The sequence below is a fragment of the Procambarus clarkii genome, chromosome 49 (assembly GCF_040958095.1).
Source record: "Procambarus clarkii isolate CNS0578487 chromosome 49, FALCON_Pclarkii_2.0, whole genome shotgun sequence".
Lineage (NCBI taxonomy): Eukaryota > Metazoa > Arthropoda > Malacostraca > Decapoda > Cambaridae > Procambarus > Procambarus clarkii.
In genome coordinates this window covers 31,061,122-31,081,994 of record NC_091198.1, presented here as the reverse complement: position 1 = coordinate 31,081,994, position 20,873 = coordinate 31,061,122, and the positions used below count along the sequence as shown (strand labels likewise).

Here is a 20,873-nt window from a genome sequence, read left to right as displayed (position 1 = left end):
AAGATAGAGAAAATTCGTGTTAGAATTATTAATCTTACTTTTTCGGTCATATTTAATAATATATGTCTACAGGAAAGACTGCTACCAAAATATACTAATATACATATATAAATATATATATATGTATATATATATATATATATATATATATACATATATATATAAATATATATATATATATATATATATATATATATATATATATATATATATATATATATATATATATATATATATATATATATATATATATATATATGCAAATTAAAATTTGTGTTCCTCACGTGTGCCTCAAAGAATGAGGTGATTTGGTAAAATGCTATGCCCAAGATTACTATCCGAGTGCCGGCGGTGGGGTGGTTCAAATAGCTTAGGCTATCACCTCATTTTGTCCGGTCATGATGGTCAAGTGGATTAAGGCGTCTTGTACATACCAGTTGCGTTGCTCCTGAGAGTATGGGTTCGAGTCACTTCTGGGGTGTGAGTTTTCAGTTATATATATATATATATGTATAATATATATATATATATATATATATATATATATATATATATATATATATATATATATATATATATATATATATATATGTATAATATTTCAAATAATATATTAATATATACTCATATATCTCAAGTAATATAATGGCACACTAAGATAATTATAATAAGGCAGCACCCAAAGATAAATAAAATCTACTACGACAAGATAAAGAACAAAACAAGGATGACTTATCAGGCCAGTTGTCTCTAGGGACGGTTCTCAGATACTAACTCAAACTGGCGTTGGAACCCCTAAGCCCTCGCCCCCTTAACACATGACGAGTGGAAAATTTATATAAAATTATCTTACTTAATGATTAAGCACCATAGAACACATTCACAATATACAAGGTGAAAACAACATAGCACAGACCATATACACTGACGGACCACTCAATACAGCTACAGGGAGGGCAGGAAGTGTTGTTATTGCTCATCAGCCCGATGGCAGCACAATTCAAAGGAATATCCGAATTAGTAACTGGGTAATTAATAAATGCAAGCCGAGTTGGTAGCAATACTGGTAGCACTCGAAATTATTGACAACACTGAAGTAGACAGCTTAATTATTTCCGCTTCCCTTTCCTCACTACGAGCAATAAACAGTTTGCAATCAAATAATAACGTGCTTGTCTTGGAAGCTAGACGTAGATATATAAGAATACTTACCAAGAAGGTAAATATAAAAATGTTGTGGATTCCTTCTCACATTGGCCTGCAGGAACATGATAAAGTTGACGCCCTTGCTAAGGCTGCAGTAAATAAAGACAGTATTGAACGAAATCTTGAGTTATCAAATAGGTCCCTTAAGTGTCATTAGACGAGAACTCCTGGATGGATTTGAAGAAAGTAGAACTGTGCAAACTGGAACTAGCAGGTCCATTGTTCATCACAATGAAATGTGTTAAGTAAAACATGTGTATGGGGCAAGAAACAAAGTCAGTAGACTAACAGATGTTGTCACAGCTCGTATAAGACTTGGCTACAAGTATCTCTGACAGTTCGGCTTGTATAGGGATCTAGATGAAGTAAAGTGTAAAGTGTGTGGACAAAGACAGGGACACACACTCGAACACTATATCTTGGATTGTAGTAAATTTGAGCCATTTAGAGATAAATCTAAGCTCACTCTGTATGATATGGCAACCTATCTTATTACCATGGATAATTACCTGAAATCCTTGCACTGTATCCATATTTCGCTTCCAGTAGATAAATGACATATAAGATTAAGAAACAAGTAGTGTATTGTGAAGACTAATAATAAACAGAAGCTACGCTATGACTCTGTAATATCTCCATTGATCAAACTGTTATGCATTAGCGATAATATCTACCAATAATGTATAATGACTTACTGTAAATATATAGCTCCAATTTACATTTCTAATTTAATTTACAGTCAATGCTTAATAGAATTTATTCACTTATAATCATAGATCTATAAGCCACTGATTTTCTCATTTCATTATTCATTCTGGTCCTTCGAGCTATCTTAGAATTAACCATTATTTTGCATTCTTAAAATTATACATTTTATCAGTATTATACTGGAGCCAGAATTCCCCACATATTTTATGGTCCTACGAACAAGGATCTTGTTTGAGATCCAACGATGCAGAGTTAATATTAGAATTTTCACCGGTTCTCAGAGCCCATATATTTATGGTCAACTTCGTACCGGATGAACCACATTTAACATTATAATTAGTAGAATATAGCCAGAAGTTAGACTATCTACAATTCAATTATAATTTTTCATCCCTGATAACATTATACTCTTTAATTAGGGAGTATTATTAGGTGCTAGGATAGAATTTAGGGCAGCATATCTGCCACTCTCATAGAATTTACGGCAGCATATCTGTCTCATAGAATTTAAGGCAGCATACCTGCCACACATATAGAATTGCGGCAGTAAAATACGTGCCACATATATAATCATTCGTAGTAGTAGAATACTTGTCACATATATAATCACTTGTATATACTCTATATAACTCAAAAATTATAAAAAGCCTAAAACATAGCACTATCCTGAATCTGCACATCAGTAGTATTATAGCATTTTATGCCAATCCATGTAGAATAGAATGCTTAGACTGGAATTGTACTTACTAGTGTACAATTCTAGCCTAACTCATTATTACTAGCCAACCTAGATAGGTAGGATTATTAGTAGACTAGCATTGTACCAGGCAGTACAATCTAGTCAACATTTATTATTGTGCAAACCCAAGTCAGGGTAGGACTTATCATTATTTTACACAAATTGTGTTTTCTATATCTTATTATATATATTTACTGTGTACATTTTGAGTGTTATTGAAGTGTCACTACCCATCCAAAGCTGATAATGAGGAGCTAAGCAGAGGAATTCCTGTAGACACTATAAATACCACTCAAATATTAGCTGTTTACTATTAGGTACCTCTACGTAAGGTAGGATTCACATAGCCTAATTAAGAACCAGATATTAGGCTATTAATAACCATACTGGTTCCACGTATATATGAATCAGTACCCCAGTTATTTTCATTACCAAACCATGGCATCAACTTGGCTAGCCATGGTTGGCTAGATGAAAATTAAAAGTTGTTGTAGGGCATTGAAAATTTATTATCCTGATACATGTGAAGGTGCTGCAACTGGGCCAAGTTTCAGCATCGCAGCCTAAATAGAGAGGGAGAAAAACAATAAAAACGTTTTTTTAGACAATTTTTCAACAATGTTCAAATCATTTCACAGCCCACAATTGTGAACCGAAATCAGTTCTATGACACTTAGCTATGACCTTACCGTATAATAAAGATTTGTCTGATAGATTTTTATCCCAGATGTATTTAGTGCAATAATACAGATTTTGTAAATTTCCCAAAAATCCTATGCAACAATATGATATTTATAAATATTTATAAAATCAATAAATCTACGTAGAAAGAAAAGCCACCACTATGTTTTAGAGGCATAAACTCTACATATAATGTGCAAGTTTCATGTAAATTGAATAATAAATAAAGTCTGTAAAATCAGATAAAATTGTAAAATATTTACCTGCACAAACGGAGGTTAAAGTTCAGCCACCTTTAGCTGAGGTTGATGTTGACCAATATCATTAAAAATTTGCACCCTTGTAGATAGGCATGGGTTCAGTAAGGTGTGCAAGTTCCATGCAGATCGGCTGATAAATAATTTTTTTTTATATTTGCCACCAGTTTTATATGTACAAATATTTATGAAGTAATATCACAATATAACACTAAAACATACTAACCTAATATAATTGGTCAGAAATATGGGTCCTCAAGGTGGCACTGGAGTGGCACTAGTAGGCACCTGCGCCATAGCTGGGGTCAGCTCCCTCAGGGGCCTTTCTTGGTTTGGTTGTGCGTCTCGTTGGTCTCTGCATATCCTTGTCCTTTTTGTTCAAGTACCAGTCCAGTTAGATTTGGAGTAGCAGATGCAAGACCTGGAGTAGAAGGTGGAAAATGTGCGGTGGCAGAGGGTGGGGTTGTGGGGGGGGGGGGCAGCGGGCTGCAACACTTGCGGCTGAGTGGCCGCCTCGATCTTCACTCGTCAAAGTGCGTAATCTACGGATTCTGGCCAGCTCGCATCTTCTACGGGCAGCTAGCATGCTTTCAGCTTTCATAGTTTTCCTCATCTTCGTTTTGTATGGCATTTTGCAGTAAAAATAGCACAAATTGTGAGAGCGCGTCCACGATAGATCCACCAGCTAAGGGACACAAAGAGTGACTGACTTAGCCAGCAAGCCCACCCCTCTCTCACACGAGACTGTTGCCAATGAGTGAGTTTATATTCGTTTTATGCATAACACGTTATTTTCCATGCTATTACGAAATATTAGACTTCTACAACGTAAGACACAATACCCCACGGCGCACCCAGGCCGCGAGAACCGGATTCACGAAAGTTGCAGCGGGAAATTTGACTCTTAATTACGTTATTTTTCAAGATAACATAAAACGGTTTGACCACAGTGTTGCCAGAACGTTGTAGTATTTTTCAGAATTTTTCGTAAATTTTCGAAATTTTTCGGATTTGAGCATAGATGTCCCCTAAGCCAAAGTCCACAGGCAGTGCACCAGAAGAAATGTCCAGCAACTGCTTACTATACTTTAGATCATACACGAATCACAAAGGCCATGTGACTAGACAGTTGAATAAGTGTGATCAGCTGGTACAATCAGGTGCCACAGTCAAAGTATTAGAAAACCTCATAGAGACGGCCAAGCAAAAGTTGCAAAGAACAAATGAAGCTGCAGATGACTATCTCAGAGTCCTCATGCAACAGAATGCTGAGCCGGATAACTAGATACCTTCCATGTCGAGATGGAGAAGTTTGATGAGGGTACCCAAGTTTATCTAAATAGATTAACACAATCTCTAGAAAAATTGCAGAGCAACTCAGTTTCTCAAAATACTCTGACTACGAGTGAAACTAATGAACAGGAAACACTCCAGGAAGTTCGTCTTCCTACAATTGATCTTCCTCACTTCCATGGTAGAGATGATGAAAATTTCGAATGCTATTGGAAAACATTCGACTCCTTAATAAACTCCAAAAAATCTATTAGCAAGCCTAATAAATTCCTCTATTTGCAAAGTACCCTAGAGGGTAAAGCAAAAGCAGTTGTCGAACACCTAATTCCTGGTGATAAGGACTACGATTCTGCTATTCAGTTACTAGAAGTTAATTACAGCAATAAAGAAATTGCTATTGCTAATCTTTATTATAAGTTAAGAGCGATACCTACACCAGATACAACACCTGACGCTCTACAAGAATTTAGGCTCCAGGTTGAGTCTCTAATTAAAGTTCTAGGTGTCAAAGCAGATGTACCTAAAGCAGACTGGGTATTGAAATTAGAAATACAGAGTAAGTTTGCTAAGAAGATTCTAGCATCCATCTGTTCCCATTATAGAACAGATATCCTATCCTTAGATGAAATTTTCGAGGGATTAAGGATAACCGTTAATCGACTGAGAGCTCATGAGAAAATAATATCTGACACTGACAAATCAGCCAATGACAAACTAGTCAAATCCAAAGTTACCTCCAAACAGCCTAATAAATCTAAAACCGCTACTTCCACTCCAAGATGGAAGAATACTACAGTAGGTACCTACACTATCAGCCCTTGTAAACCTGTAGCCCATAAGTCACCCAAGTTAGTGACTCCTACATCTACTACAGGAAGGAGATGCTGTCTCTTTTGCCAAGAACGTCATACAATTTATCAATGTCAAAACTTTCCTGATCGCGTTTCTAGGATAAAGCGCCTCACGGAATTGCACAAGTGCACCAGGTGTTTGTTGCAACACGATCCTAATACATGCACCACCCCATTACACATATGTAACAGGTGCCACCAGGATCAACATCATTCAGCATTGTGTGGAGTTGATAGGCCTAAATCACCAAAACTCCAGGTGGAACAGGATACTTCCACCATTGTGCAGTGTTGTAAGGTGCGACAGGAGGTTAAGGTGCTTAACACCAAGTCTCGTAATAATGTTGTATTACCTATTGCACAACTACAATTAAATAGTAAGAATTCTAAAATCACTACAAGAGGTCTATTCGACCAGGGATCCCAGAGAACGTTCATCACTCAACAAGCAGCTAACCAGCTGAAACTTAAACCCTTGTGTAAGGTGACATTGAACATATCAGGATTCCTAGCAGATACTGGACCTCAAGAATTTGAAGTTTTTTTTTTTATTTTTATTTTTACATGCAAAGCATGCAACTTAAATACAATTAAAACAACACAGAATACAGAACAGAACAAAAGAAAACAATAGACCACCGGCCAGAAGGGCCGACAGCATTTCACAATAAACCACAAACATGATAAAGGCATAGAAAAATACAGCATACAACAAGGCACAAAGTAGAATACAATGGCAAACTAGCAAGCACAGTAACATCACAAAACAAAACCGTCATAAAACAAAACATACATCAAAGGCACAACAGGGAACATAACAGTACAATCACAATACATACCAAACAAAACATAAAGAACAAACACGTACAACAGGTAAAGCACGTCATAACAAACGGAAGGCAAAACAAAATGGCACAACCGAACAAAGAGCACTCGCCTGTGAGATTTTTCTCTACGCTTACCTCCCTTAGGAGGTGTACTACAAGTTTAAAGTCTGCTCACGGCAGTTAAGCATGAGTCCAGTAGAAAAAAGGAAAAGCGGGAGCAAACCGCCAGGCCTCCACCACCAAGGGTGAAAACCTGTCCACAATAGGCCGCTGGCTCCTCCTAGTTAAACAGGACGTTAAACTAATAAAGGGTAACCGACGGGTTCTCACAATCAAATATTATATTTGAAGTGGCGCTATGAATTGGAATTCGAATTCCCAAGAACAGCCGCCTTATCAAGATCACATCAACATTTAATAATATGCAGAAATATGGTAGAATAATATGGTTGAAGGGTTGACATCAAAGACTGTTTTCTATAACATAACTGTGGGAAAAACCTGCTGGGATTGATATAAGAGGAGACTACCAGGGACTTGTACTGAACTAAATTAAAAATTTACTGTCTGCAAATTAATTCAATTAAAATCTCTAGCTAGGGTTGTAAATCCTAATTCCTCTTTTCCTAATGACAGACTGTGGGCTGTAAGGGACAGGTGGGGTGAATGACTATGTTGATAGAAGTTCCAATCCACCTGTAGACAGGGATCTCACATCAGCTTGTATTTTATACAAGGATAAGATTTGATAAATTCAGTTATCTGACTGAACACTGGCTCTGTTTAAATCAGAGATTTAAACATACATAGTCTAACCTAGTACCATAACTTAACAGCCAATATGTACTTATACTATAAACAACAAATTAAATTGTAAAAGTATAAATAAATGACCTTAAATGTAGTCTAAACACTTAACTAAGTACTAGATATTATATTCAATTAAATGAACTTATATGATAACTTAAAAATTAACTAAGCAAGCAATTGATAACTTAATTTATATATTCAAATATATATGCAGACATATTCAATTTATATGGTTAGCTTGACTGAATCTCTTCCAAGACTGTGGACACTTGTGAGGTTTTTACTTATTGAGGCTGAATTCTTTTCTGACAGAATGGACACTCATGAAGTTCAGTGTTTGGATAAGATTCACAGCTACACTACAATTTTAATAAACTTACTGAAATGTGAGGCTTAGCCTCGCTTTTTAACCAACAGACAGATTTATAGGATATTAAAGCTACACAAGCATACAATTGGCCAATCATATACCAAATAACCTTCAATATACTTCTCTGCCAGTCGGGGTGCCTGTCTGACAAGTTTGCCAGACTGATTAACTCTCTTGTTGAGTTTAGGCACGATATTTTGCTACAGCGTTGCTGTATGATGATCTGGTAGCGTTGCTACGTGATTATCCTGCAGTTGCAGAAGAATGATTCGAGATAAAAGTTTATGAATGAAGGTGGAGGAAACCGTGTCACTGATCTCCACTATACACTCTATTTTATGAATGTTCTAGGATTTTCCTTGTAGATATTGTCCAGGTACTCCCCCAGTTCTAGAGAGTATTCACTGGCGATAAAAATGTTAGATAAGGTGTCCTTGAGCTGGTAATGTTCGCTAAGGATCAGTCACTTGTTCACTCATTTGTAAACAAACGCGGAGTCCCCCTGGGCTGTTGGTGGGCGCTTCTCTCCCCCCATCGCCCTGCCATGCTCTCTGAGCACGGTAGCCTTCTATGAATATTGATTGATTATTTTTACAGTCTAGACTTATGATTAAGATAAGATGTGATTATAATATAATTAGATATAAGATTTAAAGATTATAAGTAGTATTTGAAAGTACCACTGATTCTTATTAAGGATTCGATTTTTAATCCTACCGGATGTTGAATCAATGTTCCAATAGTTTTTTAATTAAGAAGTCCTTCTAGAAGCTTCTGGATCCTTGAAAGATCATGTACAAAGTCACGTAGGCATCAAAAGGGCCCCTGTTGCGTACGTGTTCATGGTGCCATTGTCATCCAGGATCAAGCTATATAATGAATTTTTCATGATTTAGATATGATTTTGATATGATTTAGATATGATATAGAAATTATACATTTCTTAGATGATTATTAGATATGGTGGGTAAAAATTTCCCACATCTTCCAGAGGGAGAGAACTGGCACAGAGTCCAATACTTAGGACAATAGTAACCATATGTATTTATTTACTCTCCATTGGATTGATAATACAAGTGCAAATTTTGCTTGCACTTTTGTGCTGCTGTCCGTTGTGGACGATTGTGTCTGTTAGGAGTCTGTGGGTCTTGTGGAGTTAGAGTGTCTTGAGGTCTCTCAGGATCTAACTGCAGCTGGCTCACTGATTCCATGTGGATGAGTTTGTCCAATGTCTTCAGGGAAGTTGTTCCTTTAGACAGGATTTTGACTATTCTCAAAATCCCCTGACTATCTGGATGGACTGAGACAACTTTACCTAATGGCCAGTCAGCCCTAGGGCCATCACTGTCTACCAAGACAATATCGCCAGATTGGAGATTAGATATATTATGTGGGACATTGGCCCCATAGTGATGTTCTCGTAGAGATGTAAGATATTCTTTTGTCCAAACATCATTCCATTTTTGGATTATGCTGGACAGATGCTTATACCCCTGAACCAACTCGCTCTGACCCACATATGAGGGATCTCTGATCTCATCATCCACTAGAGATGGTACTGGAGTCAGAAGTCTTCCATACATTAGGTGGGCAGGACTTAATGGCTCATGTTGAGTAGGATCCTCAGACAAGTAAGTCAACGGCCGGTTATTCACCCTTGATTCTATTTCCGTGATTACTGTCTGGAGTTCTTGAAGATTGATTTTCTGACGGTGTAGAGATTTTCTCAAGGATCTTTTTACAGTTCCTATTAACCGTTCATAAAATCCTCCGTGCCATGGGGCTCTCGGAGGGATAAATTTCCATCTGCAATGACGCTGTTCCAGTGTGGAAGTAACTGCAGGATGGGAACAGATTTCCCGTAGACACGCTTCTCCAGCTACCAAGTTTGCTCCGTTATCTGAAATCATCAGCTTAGGGCATGATCGGCGTGCTGCGAATCTGCGGAAAGCTTGAATAAATGATTGAGCAGTCATATCGGGTGTTACCTCTAGATGTACTGCCCTGGTGGTAGCACAGGTGAACAGACAGATGTATGCCTTGATAGGCTGCTTATCTGCAGTCCCTGTTAGATATATTGCTCCTGTATAATCTACTCCTGTCGTTTCGAAAGGTTGTAGATGGACCACTCGTTCCTTTGGCAGGGGTGGTGGCCCTGGATAAGAGCAAGTTCTTGCATCGTACCTTCGGCATATCATGCAATTCTTCAAGATTGATTTGACTGACTGTCTTCCCTGAGGAATCCAGTACTGCTGTCTGATTTGTGTGAGTGTGTCTAACACTCCTCCATGTTTGATGATTTGTTGATGTGTATGCAACACAATCAACCTTGTGATCCAATGATTTTTTGGTAAAAGCCATGGATGCACGGTATCTAGATTGATATCTGCGTGTTTAAGTCTCCCTCCACAACGCAGAATGTTGTGATTTTCTTGGTCTATCCACAGACCGAGATTGTGTTTTAACTTATGCGGAAGATTTTCATAGTTATTCCCATAAGTTTCTCTCTGGGCTTGTCTTACCCAATAGATAAGTGCATCAGGAAAAGTGTATTTTATACCTTTTTTCCTGAGATAATGAAACACGTTCTGTGTTACATTGATTAATTTGATGAGCGAGGAGTAACGAGTACAATCCAAGACTGATATTTGAGCTTGCTGCCTGGTGGTAGTTATGGTTTGTGTCGTAATGACGTGTGGCTTTTGTTCAGGCCAACTACCATTCACTAACCATCGAGGCCCATGAAACCAAATATCTGCCTTTGCAAACTGTTTAAATGTCATACCTCTTGATAAGAGATCAGCTGGATTATCCTTTGTTGGTACATGCAACAATTGAAAGCCTGCGGAAATTTCTTTAATTTCCGAGACGCGATTTTTTACATATGGAGTTGGACAGTTGTCGTTTCGTACCCATTGTAAGACAGCTTCATTGTCAGACCATATAATGACATCTTTGATGTTCATGGTAGACAAGACTTGTTTGATATGCACTGCTAAGCGTGTTCCAGTTAGCAGTGCTGTTAGTTCCATCTGAGGCAAAGTCCTCTTTTTTAATGGAGCGACTCTGGCCTTAGAGGTGATAAGATATGATTGATTAGAAGTCACTAAGTAAGCACAAGCTCCAAAAGCTTTGGCTGACGAGTCTGCGAATACATGTAGTGATACTTCCTCATTTTCCTCGACTATGTGTCTCGGAAAGATTATCTTTTCAACTAAAGTTTGTTCTTGAGCCACTTCCATCCAAGCTTTTTGTAACTGGATTGGTAGTGGATCATCCCAACCAACCTTAGCCTTCCATGCTTCTTGCACCAATAAACGCCACTTGATAGTCAAAGGATTTAGTAGACCAAGTGGGTCGAATACTTTGCTAACTTGTGAAAGCAAATCCCTTTTTGTAGTGATGTTGTAATTTACTGGCACAGATTTGATCGATATTGTGTCCGAGATTAAATCCCAATCCATACCTAACACCTTTTGTGATTCTGGTACGTGATATTCAGGGTAATCTCTTGCTATTTGATTATTCAATGTTGCATTATTAGAGGCCCAAGATTGTAGTGGCATGTTGGCACCTTGTAGCTCCTTGTTGGCCTCTTGATATAATTGTAACAGTTCAGTAGTACTGTTAACTGTCCCTTGAAAATTATCTACATATAGATTTTGACTGATTTCAGTCTTACAGGGACTTGATGATTTCTTCAGATGAGTATCTAGAGTTGCTTGCAACAGAAATGGACTGCTTGTCGCGCCGAAAAGAACTGAAGAGAATCTGAAAGTCACTACAGGACTATTGACATCTTCTGGGTTCTCTACCCATAGAAACTTAGTGAAGTCTCTATCTTCTTCCTGTAAGCCAACTCTTAGAAAGGCCTTACTTATATCTGCTGAATACGCATATTTGTTAAGTCTAAACTTCAACAGTATGTCATACAATTTCTGAGTTAGACTTGGACCTGTTTGCAAACAATCATTTAGACTGGTTCCTTGGGGTCCTGATTTAGAGCTACAATTAAAAACTATCCGTAAAGGAGTCGTTTTTGATTCTCTCATTACAGCCATGTGTGGTAGAAAATGGCCTGTTTGCTTATTGTCATGTTTCACGACTTCGATGAATTTATTCTTTAATTGTTGAGCAATAATCTCATGATAGAGTTTTAAATGCTCAGGCCTTTTTCTTAGCTTTGCTAGTTGCGATTTAAATTGACTATAAGCCATGTGATAATTGGTAGGTAAGGTTTTATGGTTGATTTTCCATGGTAGCCTTACCCAGTACTGTCCATCATAGTACTGTACAGTTTCCAAGTACTGATTGTATGCACAGACATCATCAGGACTTGGTTGTTCAGGAATTATTCCTATGGCATCAAGTTCCCACAATTGAGGTACAGATTCTAATCCATCATCAATCATGTGGGGGATTTTAAGTGGTGACTGTTCTTTGCCTAGTCATGCCACTATTACAGTTTCTGTATGATGTGATTTTTCAGGAGTTGAAGGTTCAAGATCTAGTATAGGTCCTGTCATCAATATGCCTCCTGCTGATTTGAGTATATTCATACCCATAGATTCTTCTGATCCCAGAATGAATCGATGATAGTAGTCAGCTCCAATCAGGATTCCGATATCTCCTATGTAGTCAGAATCAAGTAGAGGATCTGCTAATTGGATTCCTTTTTCTTTTAGGAATTTAATTGTGGCTGTCAGACCAGTCACTTCCATTTCAGTAGGAATTTTATCAACTACTATGGCTTCTACTGTCCTTTGGGATGTACCTAGACAGACATTGAGTTTTACTACTGGAAAGGTTCTACGACCAGAATTAGTAAAAAACCCTGATATAGATGTAGATACTTGCTTTGAAGATTTAAGTTGTAAATCTTCTGCCATCTTTTTACTGATAAAGGTTTTGTGACCCTTGATCAAAAAAGCCTCTAGTTGGAATACAAATTCCTTGATTGCATAGTTCTAGCTGTGCAGTAGGCAATATGGCTGCTGTAACAATTTCTGTATCCAAGTCGTTGACATTGCTCATTACTGTACAGAATTGTACGGCTGTTGTGGTATTATCATCTTTGGGCTTTGCCTGAGATGCAGGTTGATTATTGGAAGTCTGTGATCTGGATTGAGTGTTAATATCACTACAGAGTGCTGTGTGATGTACACTTTTATGACAATATTGGCAGTTCTGCAATGGAGTGTTACACTCACTTGTATCGTGCTTCCGTAGACAACGGATGCACCTGTTCAGAGATTTCAGTCGATCGATTCGACTGGCACGGCCTTCATAAACTGTGCATTGATAAATGGTATGTGCTTCTTGACAGAATAAACATTTTGGGGCACTTGTAGCTCCTTTTGTCTTATCTGTCTTAGGAGCTTGGTTTCCTACAGTTCTGTTAACTGTGGGGGATATAGCATAAGAGCCAACATTATTCTGTTTCCACTTTGCAGAAGAGGAGTTTTGTTGTCTTGATTTTTGACTGCCATTCTGGACATTTTTGCTTTTGTCCGTGGATTCACCTTTGGGGATTTTTTCTTGAGATCTAAGTTTTCCTCGGCTTCGTAATCTTTGTACGTAAGCTTGAAGTCCATCAAAGATTTGGCTTTGTGATAAGATGTTGTTACAAGTATGTAAAACTTGTAGGTAAGTAATTACATGCAAGTAGGTGATACAAGCATGTAACACTTGTACTCCTCCAAGGATTTCCTTAAAGGATGAATTGTATCTGTAATAATGTGTATCTACATTATTCATGATGTGATGAAGCATTTTGCTTTTTCTTTTTTTTTCTCGGCTTTGCCTTTTCTATTAAGTAAGTCTCTTTGAGATGCTTGATTAACTTCAGATTTTCTGAGGCTGCTTTCACTCCAGTGAAAGCATGAGATTAGGTAATCAAGACTATATTCTTGGATTAAGATAGTTATCTTAGATGGATGATAATATTTGTATTGACATTGTCAATGTGTTGTTAGCCTTTCAGATTGTGATGTGAGATTAAGATTGGTCTTAATCCCCAATTGTAGACTATTGTAGCCAAGTGATGATGACATTTGTCTATCACCTGATTTAAATGGTCTGTAGGCTGTAGATTCAAGTGATTTTTTAAACACTTTGTGTCCTTTTCTTTTCTGTTTCAGTTGCTGGTGGAATACTGTTAGTCATTTTGACCTTTTCCGAGTTTTGGAGATTCCGAGATTTTTCTCTTTTTTCTGATAAATATGTATGATGTTAATGTATTTTGATAAATGAGCTTTCCTGTCTACTTAGGTAATGATTCCAAAGATCGTCCTTCATTTCCTCCCTGGAATCTGGTTGTAGCAGGTGTTCATTATCAAAAGTACTGTAATAATTTGATTTGTGACCCGAATGCACGAATGCACCAAGTTGGTAAATCCTGTAATAATTTTTTAAAAATAGTAAATGGCACTATTTTTGCAAAGTTATTACAAAATCTGTTACCATAATAATTGTTAGATAAAATACAGTAGAATGTCTACTGGTTTTACCTGTAATATAGGGTATGATATAGTTGATTATAGATAGATTGTAATGAAATGCTCTTACAGTGATGATAACACTTTTTTAAAGAATATTATGTAATGAGCAGCTCTGTAAATCAGTAGATTAGAGATAATGCAAGATAATACACTTAAATATATATGTAATGTTACCACAATGAGGTAGATAATTGGTAATTTATGATTAAGATGCAGTTGTGTCTGTGACACTGATATACTTAAGTACTGTTGTTTCTTAACACAAAACAATATCAGTTTGTTATGAATGCTTACTAGTTAATGGATATGGTGGCTTAAGCCACTGCAAACTATTTGTTTACTTAGATATATGGCTATGATAAATATTGGCTGATAGCTAGGTTAGGCTAGAATATGTAAGAATTATTCCAATGCAAAATCAAGAAGTTTCTTATGTATTTGGCATTGAAATATTCGGTAAACGAATGATCATAAATATCTAGGTACAAAGGACCATTATTATCTAGGTTCGAAGGACCATTAATGTGGGAAAAACCTGCTGGGATTGATATAAGAGGAGACTACCAGGGACTTGTACTGAACTAAATTAAAAATTTACTGTCTGCAAATTAATTCAATTAAAATCTCTAGCTAGGGTTGTAAATCCTAATTCCTCTTTTCCTAATGACAGACTGTGGGCTGTAAGGGACAGGTGGGGTGAATGACTATGTTGATAGAAGTTCCAATCCACCTGTAGACAGGGATCTCACATCAGCTTGTATTTTATACAAGGATAAGATTTGATAAATTCAGTTATCTGACTGAACACTGGCTCTGTTTAAATCAGAGATTTAAACATACATAGTCTAACCTAGTACCATAACTTAACAGCCAATATGTACTTATACTATAAACAACAAATTAAATTGTAAAAGTATAAATAAATGACCTTAAATGTAGTCTAAACACTTAACTAAGTACTAGATATTATATTCAATTAAATGAACTTATATGATAACTTAAAAATTAACTAAGCAAGCAATTGATAACTTAATTTATATATTCAAATATATATGCAGACATATTCAATTTATATGGTTAGCTTGACTGAATCTCTTCCAAGACTGTGGACACTTGTGAGGTTTTTACTTATTGAGGCTGAATTCTTTTCTGACAGAATGGACACTCATGAGGTTCAGTGTTTGGATAAGATTCACAGCTACACTACAATTTTAATAAACTTACTGAAATGTGAGGCTTAGCCTCGCTTTTTAACCAACAGACAGATTTATAGGATATTAAAGCTACACAAGCATACAATTGGCCAATCATATACCAAATAACCTTCAATATACTTCTCTGCCAGTCGGGGTGCCTGTCTGACAAGTTTGCCAGACTGATTAACTCTCTTGTTGAGTTTAGGCACGATATTTTGCTACAGCGTTGCTGTATGATGATCTGGTAGCGTTGCTACGTGATTATCCTGCAGTTGCAGAAGAATGATTCGAGATAAAAGTTTATGAATGAAGGTGGAGGAAACCGTGTCACTGATCTCCACTATACACTCTATTTTATGAATGTTCTAGGATTTTCCTTGTAGATATTGTCCAGGTACTCCCCCAGTTCTAGAGAGTATTCACTGGCGATAAAAATGTTAGATAAGGTGTCCTTGAGCTGGTAATGTTCGCTAAGGATCAGTCACTTGTTCACTCATTTGTAAACAAACGCGGAGTCCCCCTGGGCTGTTGGTGGGCGCTTCTCTCCCCCCATCGCCCTGCCATGCTCTCTGAGCACGGTAGCCTTCTATGAATATTGATTGATTATTTTTACAGTCTAGACTTATGATTAAGATAAGATGTGATTATAATATAATTAGATATAAGATTTAAAGATTATAAGTAGTATTTGAAAGTACCACTGATTCTTATTAAGGATTCGATTTTTAATCCTACCGGATGTTGAATCAATGTTCCAATAGTTTTTTAATTAAGAAGTCCTTCTAGAAGCTTCTGGATCCTTGAAAGATCATGTACAAAGTCACGTAGGCATCAAAAGGGCCCCTGTTGCGTACGTGTTCATGGTGCCATTGTCATCCAGGATCAAGCTATATAATGAATTTTTCATGATTTAGATATGATTTTGATATGATTTAGATATGATATAGAAATTATACATTTCTTAGATGATTATTAGATATGGTGGGTAAAAATTTCCCACAATAACAATTTGTTAATAACAAGAGACTAACTACTACATTACCGAGTTTACATTACGTTAATGTCAATCCAGTGGCACGATAACAAACAGCTAAATAGCAACCCTTGCTGTGAGGCTGCATACTGAACTAACCTGAACACAGGTGTGCCCACTGATGACGCAATATTGCAAAACAAAGAAAAATATCACAGACTAAGTTACCCCACAGCGAATGATTACGTTATTGTACATCAAGTGGCATTTGCAACACAGCTATTCAACAGCCCCTCGAGAAGTGACAGCAGGCTCCATCTTGCTGACACTTCGGGCTGACAACATGAACTAACTGAACAAATGAAGGATCCACTGAAACAGACACATGCAGGCAATCAATAGTGTCACGGTTTCCCTGACAGCTACTATAATCACAAACTTAGGGGTCCTCCCGCCCCCCAGGAGAGACCCACATAACTAGGCGGGAGTCCAACAGTGACTCCCCCCTATCACAACCCTGTGTGAACACTCTTTGCTACTCCCAATAAGAAGTTGCCCTGTTGTAACCCGATACACAGACAGGCAAGGCGGGATTCTGGGACACAGCTCCACAGATCCCTAGATGACTCTACTCTCGTCACCAGACGACAACCAAAAGAAATTGCCTGAAGTGATTAATTACGTTAATTGACTGATCGCAGCAGTCAGCAACAAAAAACCACGGTAATCACAAACAATTGTCTCACACTAGACAACAACATGATGATACTCTACATTAATCTTTAACACTTGTCTCTCTCTTGTTAACAATAACTCAACATATTACACCACACTTGACTCCTTGCCTCCAGGGGCCTCGCAGCCTGGTTGATAGCGCGCAGGACTCGTAATTCTGTGGCGCGGGTTCGATTCCCGCACGAGGCAGAAACAAATGGGCATAGTTTCTTTCACCCTGAATGCCCCTGTTACCTAGCAGTAAATAGGTACCTGGGGTGTTAGTCAGCTGTCACGGGCTGCTTCCTGGGGCTGGAGGCCTGGTCGAGGACCGGGCCGCGGGGACACTAAAGCCCCGAAATCATCTCAAGATAACCTCAAGATTGCAAGTATTCAGTGAGTAATTCTCAATTAAGGTCAAATGGACCACTAATTACATCCCCATTGAGTTACGTTAACTAAGCCTACCCTAACTTGGTAGCTTCTCCACAGTCTGTGTCAAAAAATTACTAGTGTGTTAATTACCCTAATTAGGGCACTAATTACTGAGCCATTAATTAACTGTCACCAGGACCGATAATTAATCATCCAGAAATACGTCTCACTCCGCACTGCCTATGCAGGTCTCATCAAACACTGTGAATTCACGGGAAAGGAGTTAATTACCCTAATTAACAAGATGTGCCAATAATCCACTGTCCTCAGACAGGATATGATTAATACAACGATTTATGCTAGCTCCATGACCTCGCTTTACCGAGTCACCGGAGCTCTCCAATGTTAATTACTCCACTAATTAACATGAGCCACTAATTGCTATACCCCTGAAAGGTAATTAGTCTCGAGCATATTACGTTAACACAAATACTGACAGACTCTGACAGAACCTCTCCCACTACGTGAATTCATGATGAGAAGGCTAATTACATAATTAGCTAGAGTGGTCAATTAATTGTCACATGGACAATTAATTGCTCCCGAGACGTATCTCATTCTCGCTCAACACTGTTCTCTTATAACAGCCCTCACTCACTCCACAATACTAAGTGTGCACCCCTTATCCAGTTAATTACCCCTTTACTTAATTAACTCACTGAATCCTTAAGTCCTCAACACAACTTAAAGAAACAAAGTAACCCCAGCGTTACATAGGTCACACTACAATGGCATGCAACATCATAACAGCACTGCCCACATATGGTTGCAGCTACTGCAACTCGCTAATTACTGTGCCCACACAATAAAAACACACGGTTGTGCAACACACACAAGTATACTAATATTACTGCCCCTCCTCTTTTACTTGCACCCGATTGCAAAGGAATACTGTGAACACACACATACCTCAGCCAGGCAATTAACCCATCAATTGCCTGCTCTCATTAAGTACTGAAAATTCCCCTGAATAATCCTAGAGGTCCCTTAAACCCTCAACACAGTTCCTGGGGCAATAATATCGTATAAACTGATAACAACACTGCACAAACCTGCAACATAATGATGCCGTCAGCATACCCCACATGCTAATGACATCATTAGGCAATCAGTCAGCAATCACACCTACTGACTTACCACACAACACAGTACATAAACATGCAAATGAACACATAGGAATGGCATTCACATAATCAATGCAAATTAATCACCAAGTAGTGTGCTAGTGTGCAACTAATTACACAGACTTCAGGGGTCCCCACTGACATCCCTGTCTACCTCTAATGATTATAATTTTACGGTACTCTATGGCATTAATCCAGCCTGAACGATTATATAGAATCGACAGGCTGGATCACTTATATGGTAAATCTCTACACTGACTGATTACATACTCTAGTCAGTCTACACACTTATATAAATATATATATATATATATATAACTACTTGTGTGGTACCGTGTACAACATCCATCTCCAGGTACATCCCAACCAGTCACCTGGACGACAGTACAGACAGCTGTCTCTCAGCTGCTTCCTCAATGTAACAACTTTTATTGTACTCACGGCTCCTTTCTACTGCCCTCTTTCCCTTATTTTTCCTCATTACCAAAGTTACTACCACACTTAGCTTGCTTGCTCCTCATGCGTTGACAAGATGTGGCCCTAGGCTGCCCCGGGAAAGTGGCCAAGGCATGTGGCCAAGGCATGTGGCCACCTCGTGGCCCTAAGGGGGTAGCCACGGGTAGCGTGTGACGTCACAGCACCCCACCCGGGCTGAGCTGGTGCGCGGGGTGGCCTGGGTGGGTGGCCTGGGTGGGTACGGGTGGCTGGCGTGCTGGTGGCCTGGGTGGCCACGGGTAGCGCATGACGTCATAACACCCCACCGGCCGGGCTGGCGGGCGGGGTGGTGTTTGGCCTGGGTGGGTGGCCTCCACCCGCGGGCGGGCGCGCACATGGGTGCCGCCCACAGGAGTACCCTCACGGCTGAGCCTGCCTTGCTCTACACTGTGGTGACAATGGCCGGCGGCGTCCCCATACTGACGCAGCCTGGCGGAATGCCAAGTCCAACATGGGCCTGTAATATCACATACGCGTACACTGCCCAACATCAATTGTCCATTGCCACTCGACAGGATACTCGACACACCTGTTACACCATGAGGCTCTGCCAGCCTGCCTCATGCGTTCACACAGTCAACTGTCTCTTAGCTTTTTACTGTTTCTTCCGTAAATCCCTGGCCCCAATTCACTTAATTAGGCCTTGACACAACCCCTCATGGCAGGAGTGCCACCAATCGAGTAATTTGGACGACAGAAGCGATTAACAGGGGGTGGAGGTGGCGGGGTGCCACCTCCTCCCAAACACGTCTCCTTTCCCTGGCCGCCCAATTCAAACTGAAGATTTGGCGGGCTAAGGGAACTCAAGATGCCCATACCTCCTTACTACCATGCCTAGACCAATCAGCTTGAAGCCGGCACGGCTCCGGATCCAATCACCTCTCTCCATCACCCTCGGGCGTCCTGTGACGTCACAAGGAGGGGTGAGGCCTAAAAAGACAGTGGCTTATTGTCTCCCATGTGGGGGGGGGGGGGGCAACGTTCACTCCACTCTCTCTCCCCTCCCCCTGTAAAACCGTTGGGAGAGTCAAGTACCTCCCTACACCACTTCACTCTCAATTCCCATACTATTTCACAGAAACAGGAAAATCTCTGTAATTCTCTCTACAGAGCAATCACAGACTTCTAACTACTCACACATGATAGTTCGTAACACAAGCTTTCATTCAACACCCAACAAACATATGTTATTTTGAAAGCTTCAGTTTCTAGAGTGCCTAGCCTAATCTAGAAACTAGGAAAAACTAGCTGAGGGATCTAGATCCCTCACATCGCCAACAGCCTGAAGGGCACACAATATGACATACACAAGCGCATACGACATCCACAACCGAACACACAAATACACAGGAACCGCACACCCACCCACCAGCCATACAAAGAAAACCTACAACATACACCGGAGCATGCAGGAACCGGGAAACAAAACCCACCCCACCCACTCACACACAACAGGAAACACAGAATACATAGAAATCATTTGCGAGGAACAGCGTGAGAAATGTACTTCTCCGGGAAAACAGCGGAAGGATACTTCGCCTTGTAAGCCTCCCAGACCAAATCTTCAAGGTCGGTAGGGTTTTTGATCCCCCTCGGGAGAGGGGGTATCATAAACTCAGGAACATCTATATCGGGCGGCATCGGCCAACGCCCGAGGTCAATGACGCAAGTCGCATAACGAGGCCGGGGAGCGC

At 39.2% G+C, this 20,873-nt stretch overlaps 2 protein-coding genes across 3 annotated transcripts; one reads left to right on the top strand and one right to left on the bottom strand.

The window, feature by feature from the left end:
- The first annotated feature begins 4,893 nt into the window (after nt 1-4,893).
- LOC123752149 (uncharacterized) lies at nt 4,894-6,369 on the top strand. Its single transcript, XM_045734213.2, has one exon. The coding sequence runs from the start codon at nt 4,894-4,896 to the stop codon at nt 6,367-6,369; it is 1,476 nt and encodes a 491-aa protein (XP_045590169.2).
- A 718-nt stretch (nt 6,370-7,087) lies between these two features.
- On the bottom strand, nt 7,088-16,424 carry LOC138351366 (uncharacterized). Of its 2 annotated transcripts, none has more exons than XR_011222454.1 (2): nt 7,753-15,171; nt 7,088-7,258 (listed from the first exon to the last, which is right to left on the bottom strand). XR_011222454.1 is itself a non-coding variant. In XM_069303159.1 (2 exons), the coding sequence occupies exon 2, from the start codon at nt 12,152-12,154 to the stop codon at nt 8,792-8,794; it is 3,363 nt and encodes a 1,120-aa protein (XP_069159260.1). In that variant the 5' UTR covers nt 12,155-14,972; nt 15,467-16,424; the 3' UTR covers nt 7,718-8,791. The 2 variants fall into 2 exon arrangements, 1 of the variants encoding a protein (XP_069159260.1); XM_069303159.1 differs by lacking the exon at nt 7,088-7,258 and adding an exon at nt 15,467-16,424 and having other exon boundaries at nt 7,718-14,972.
- Between the last annotated feature and the right edge of the window lie 4,449 nt (nt 16,425-20,873).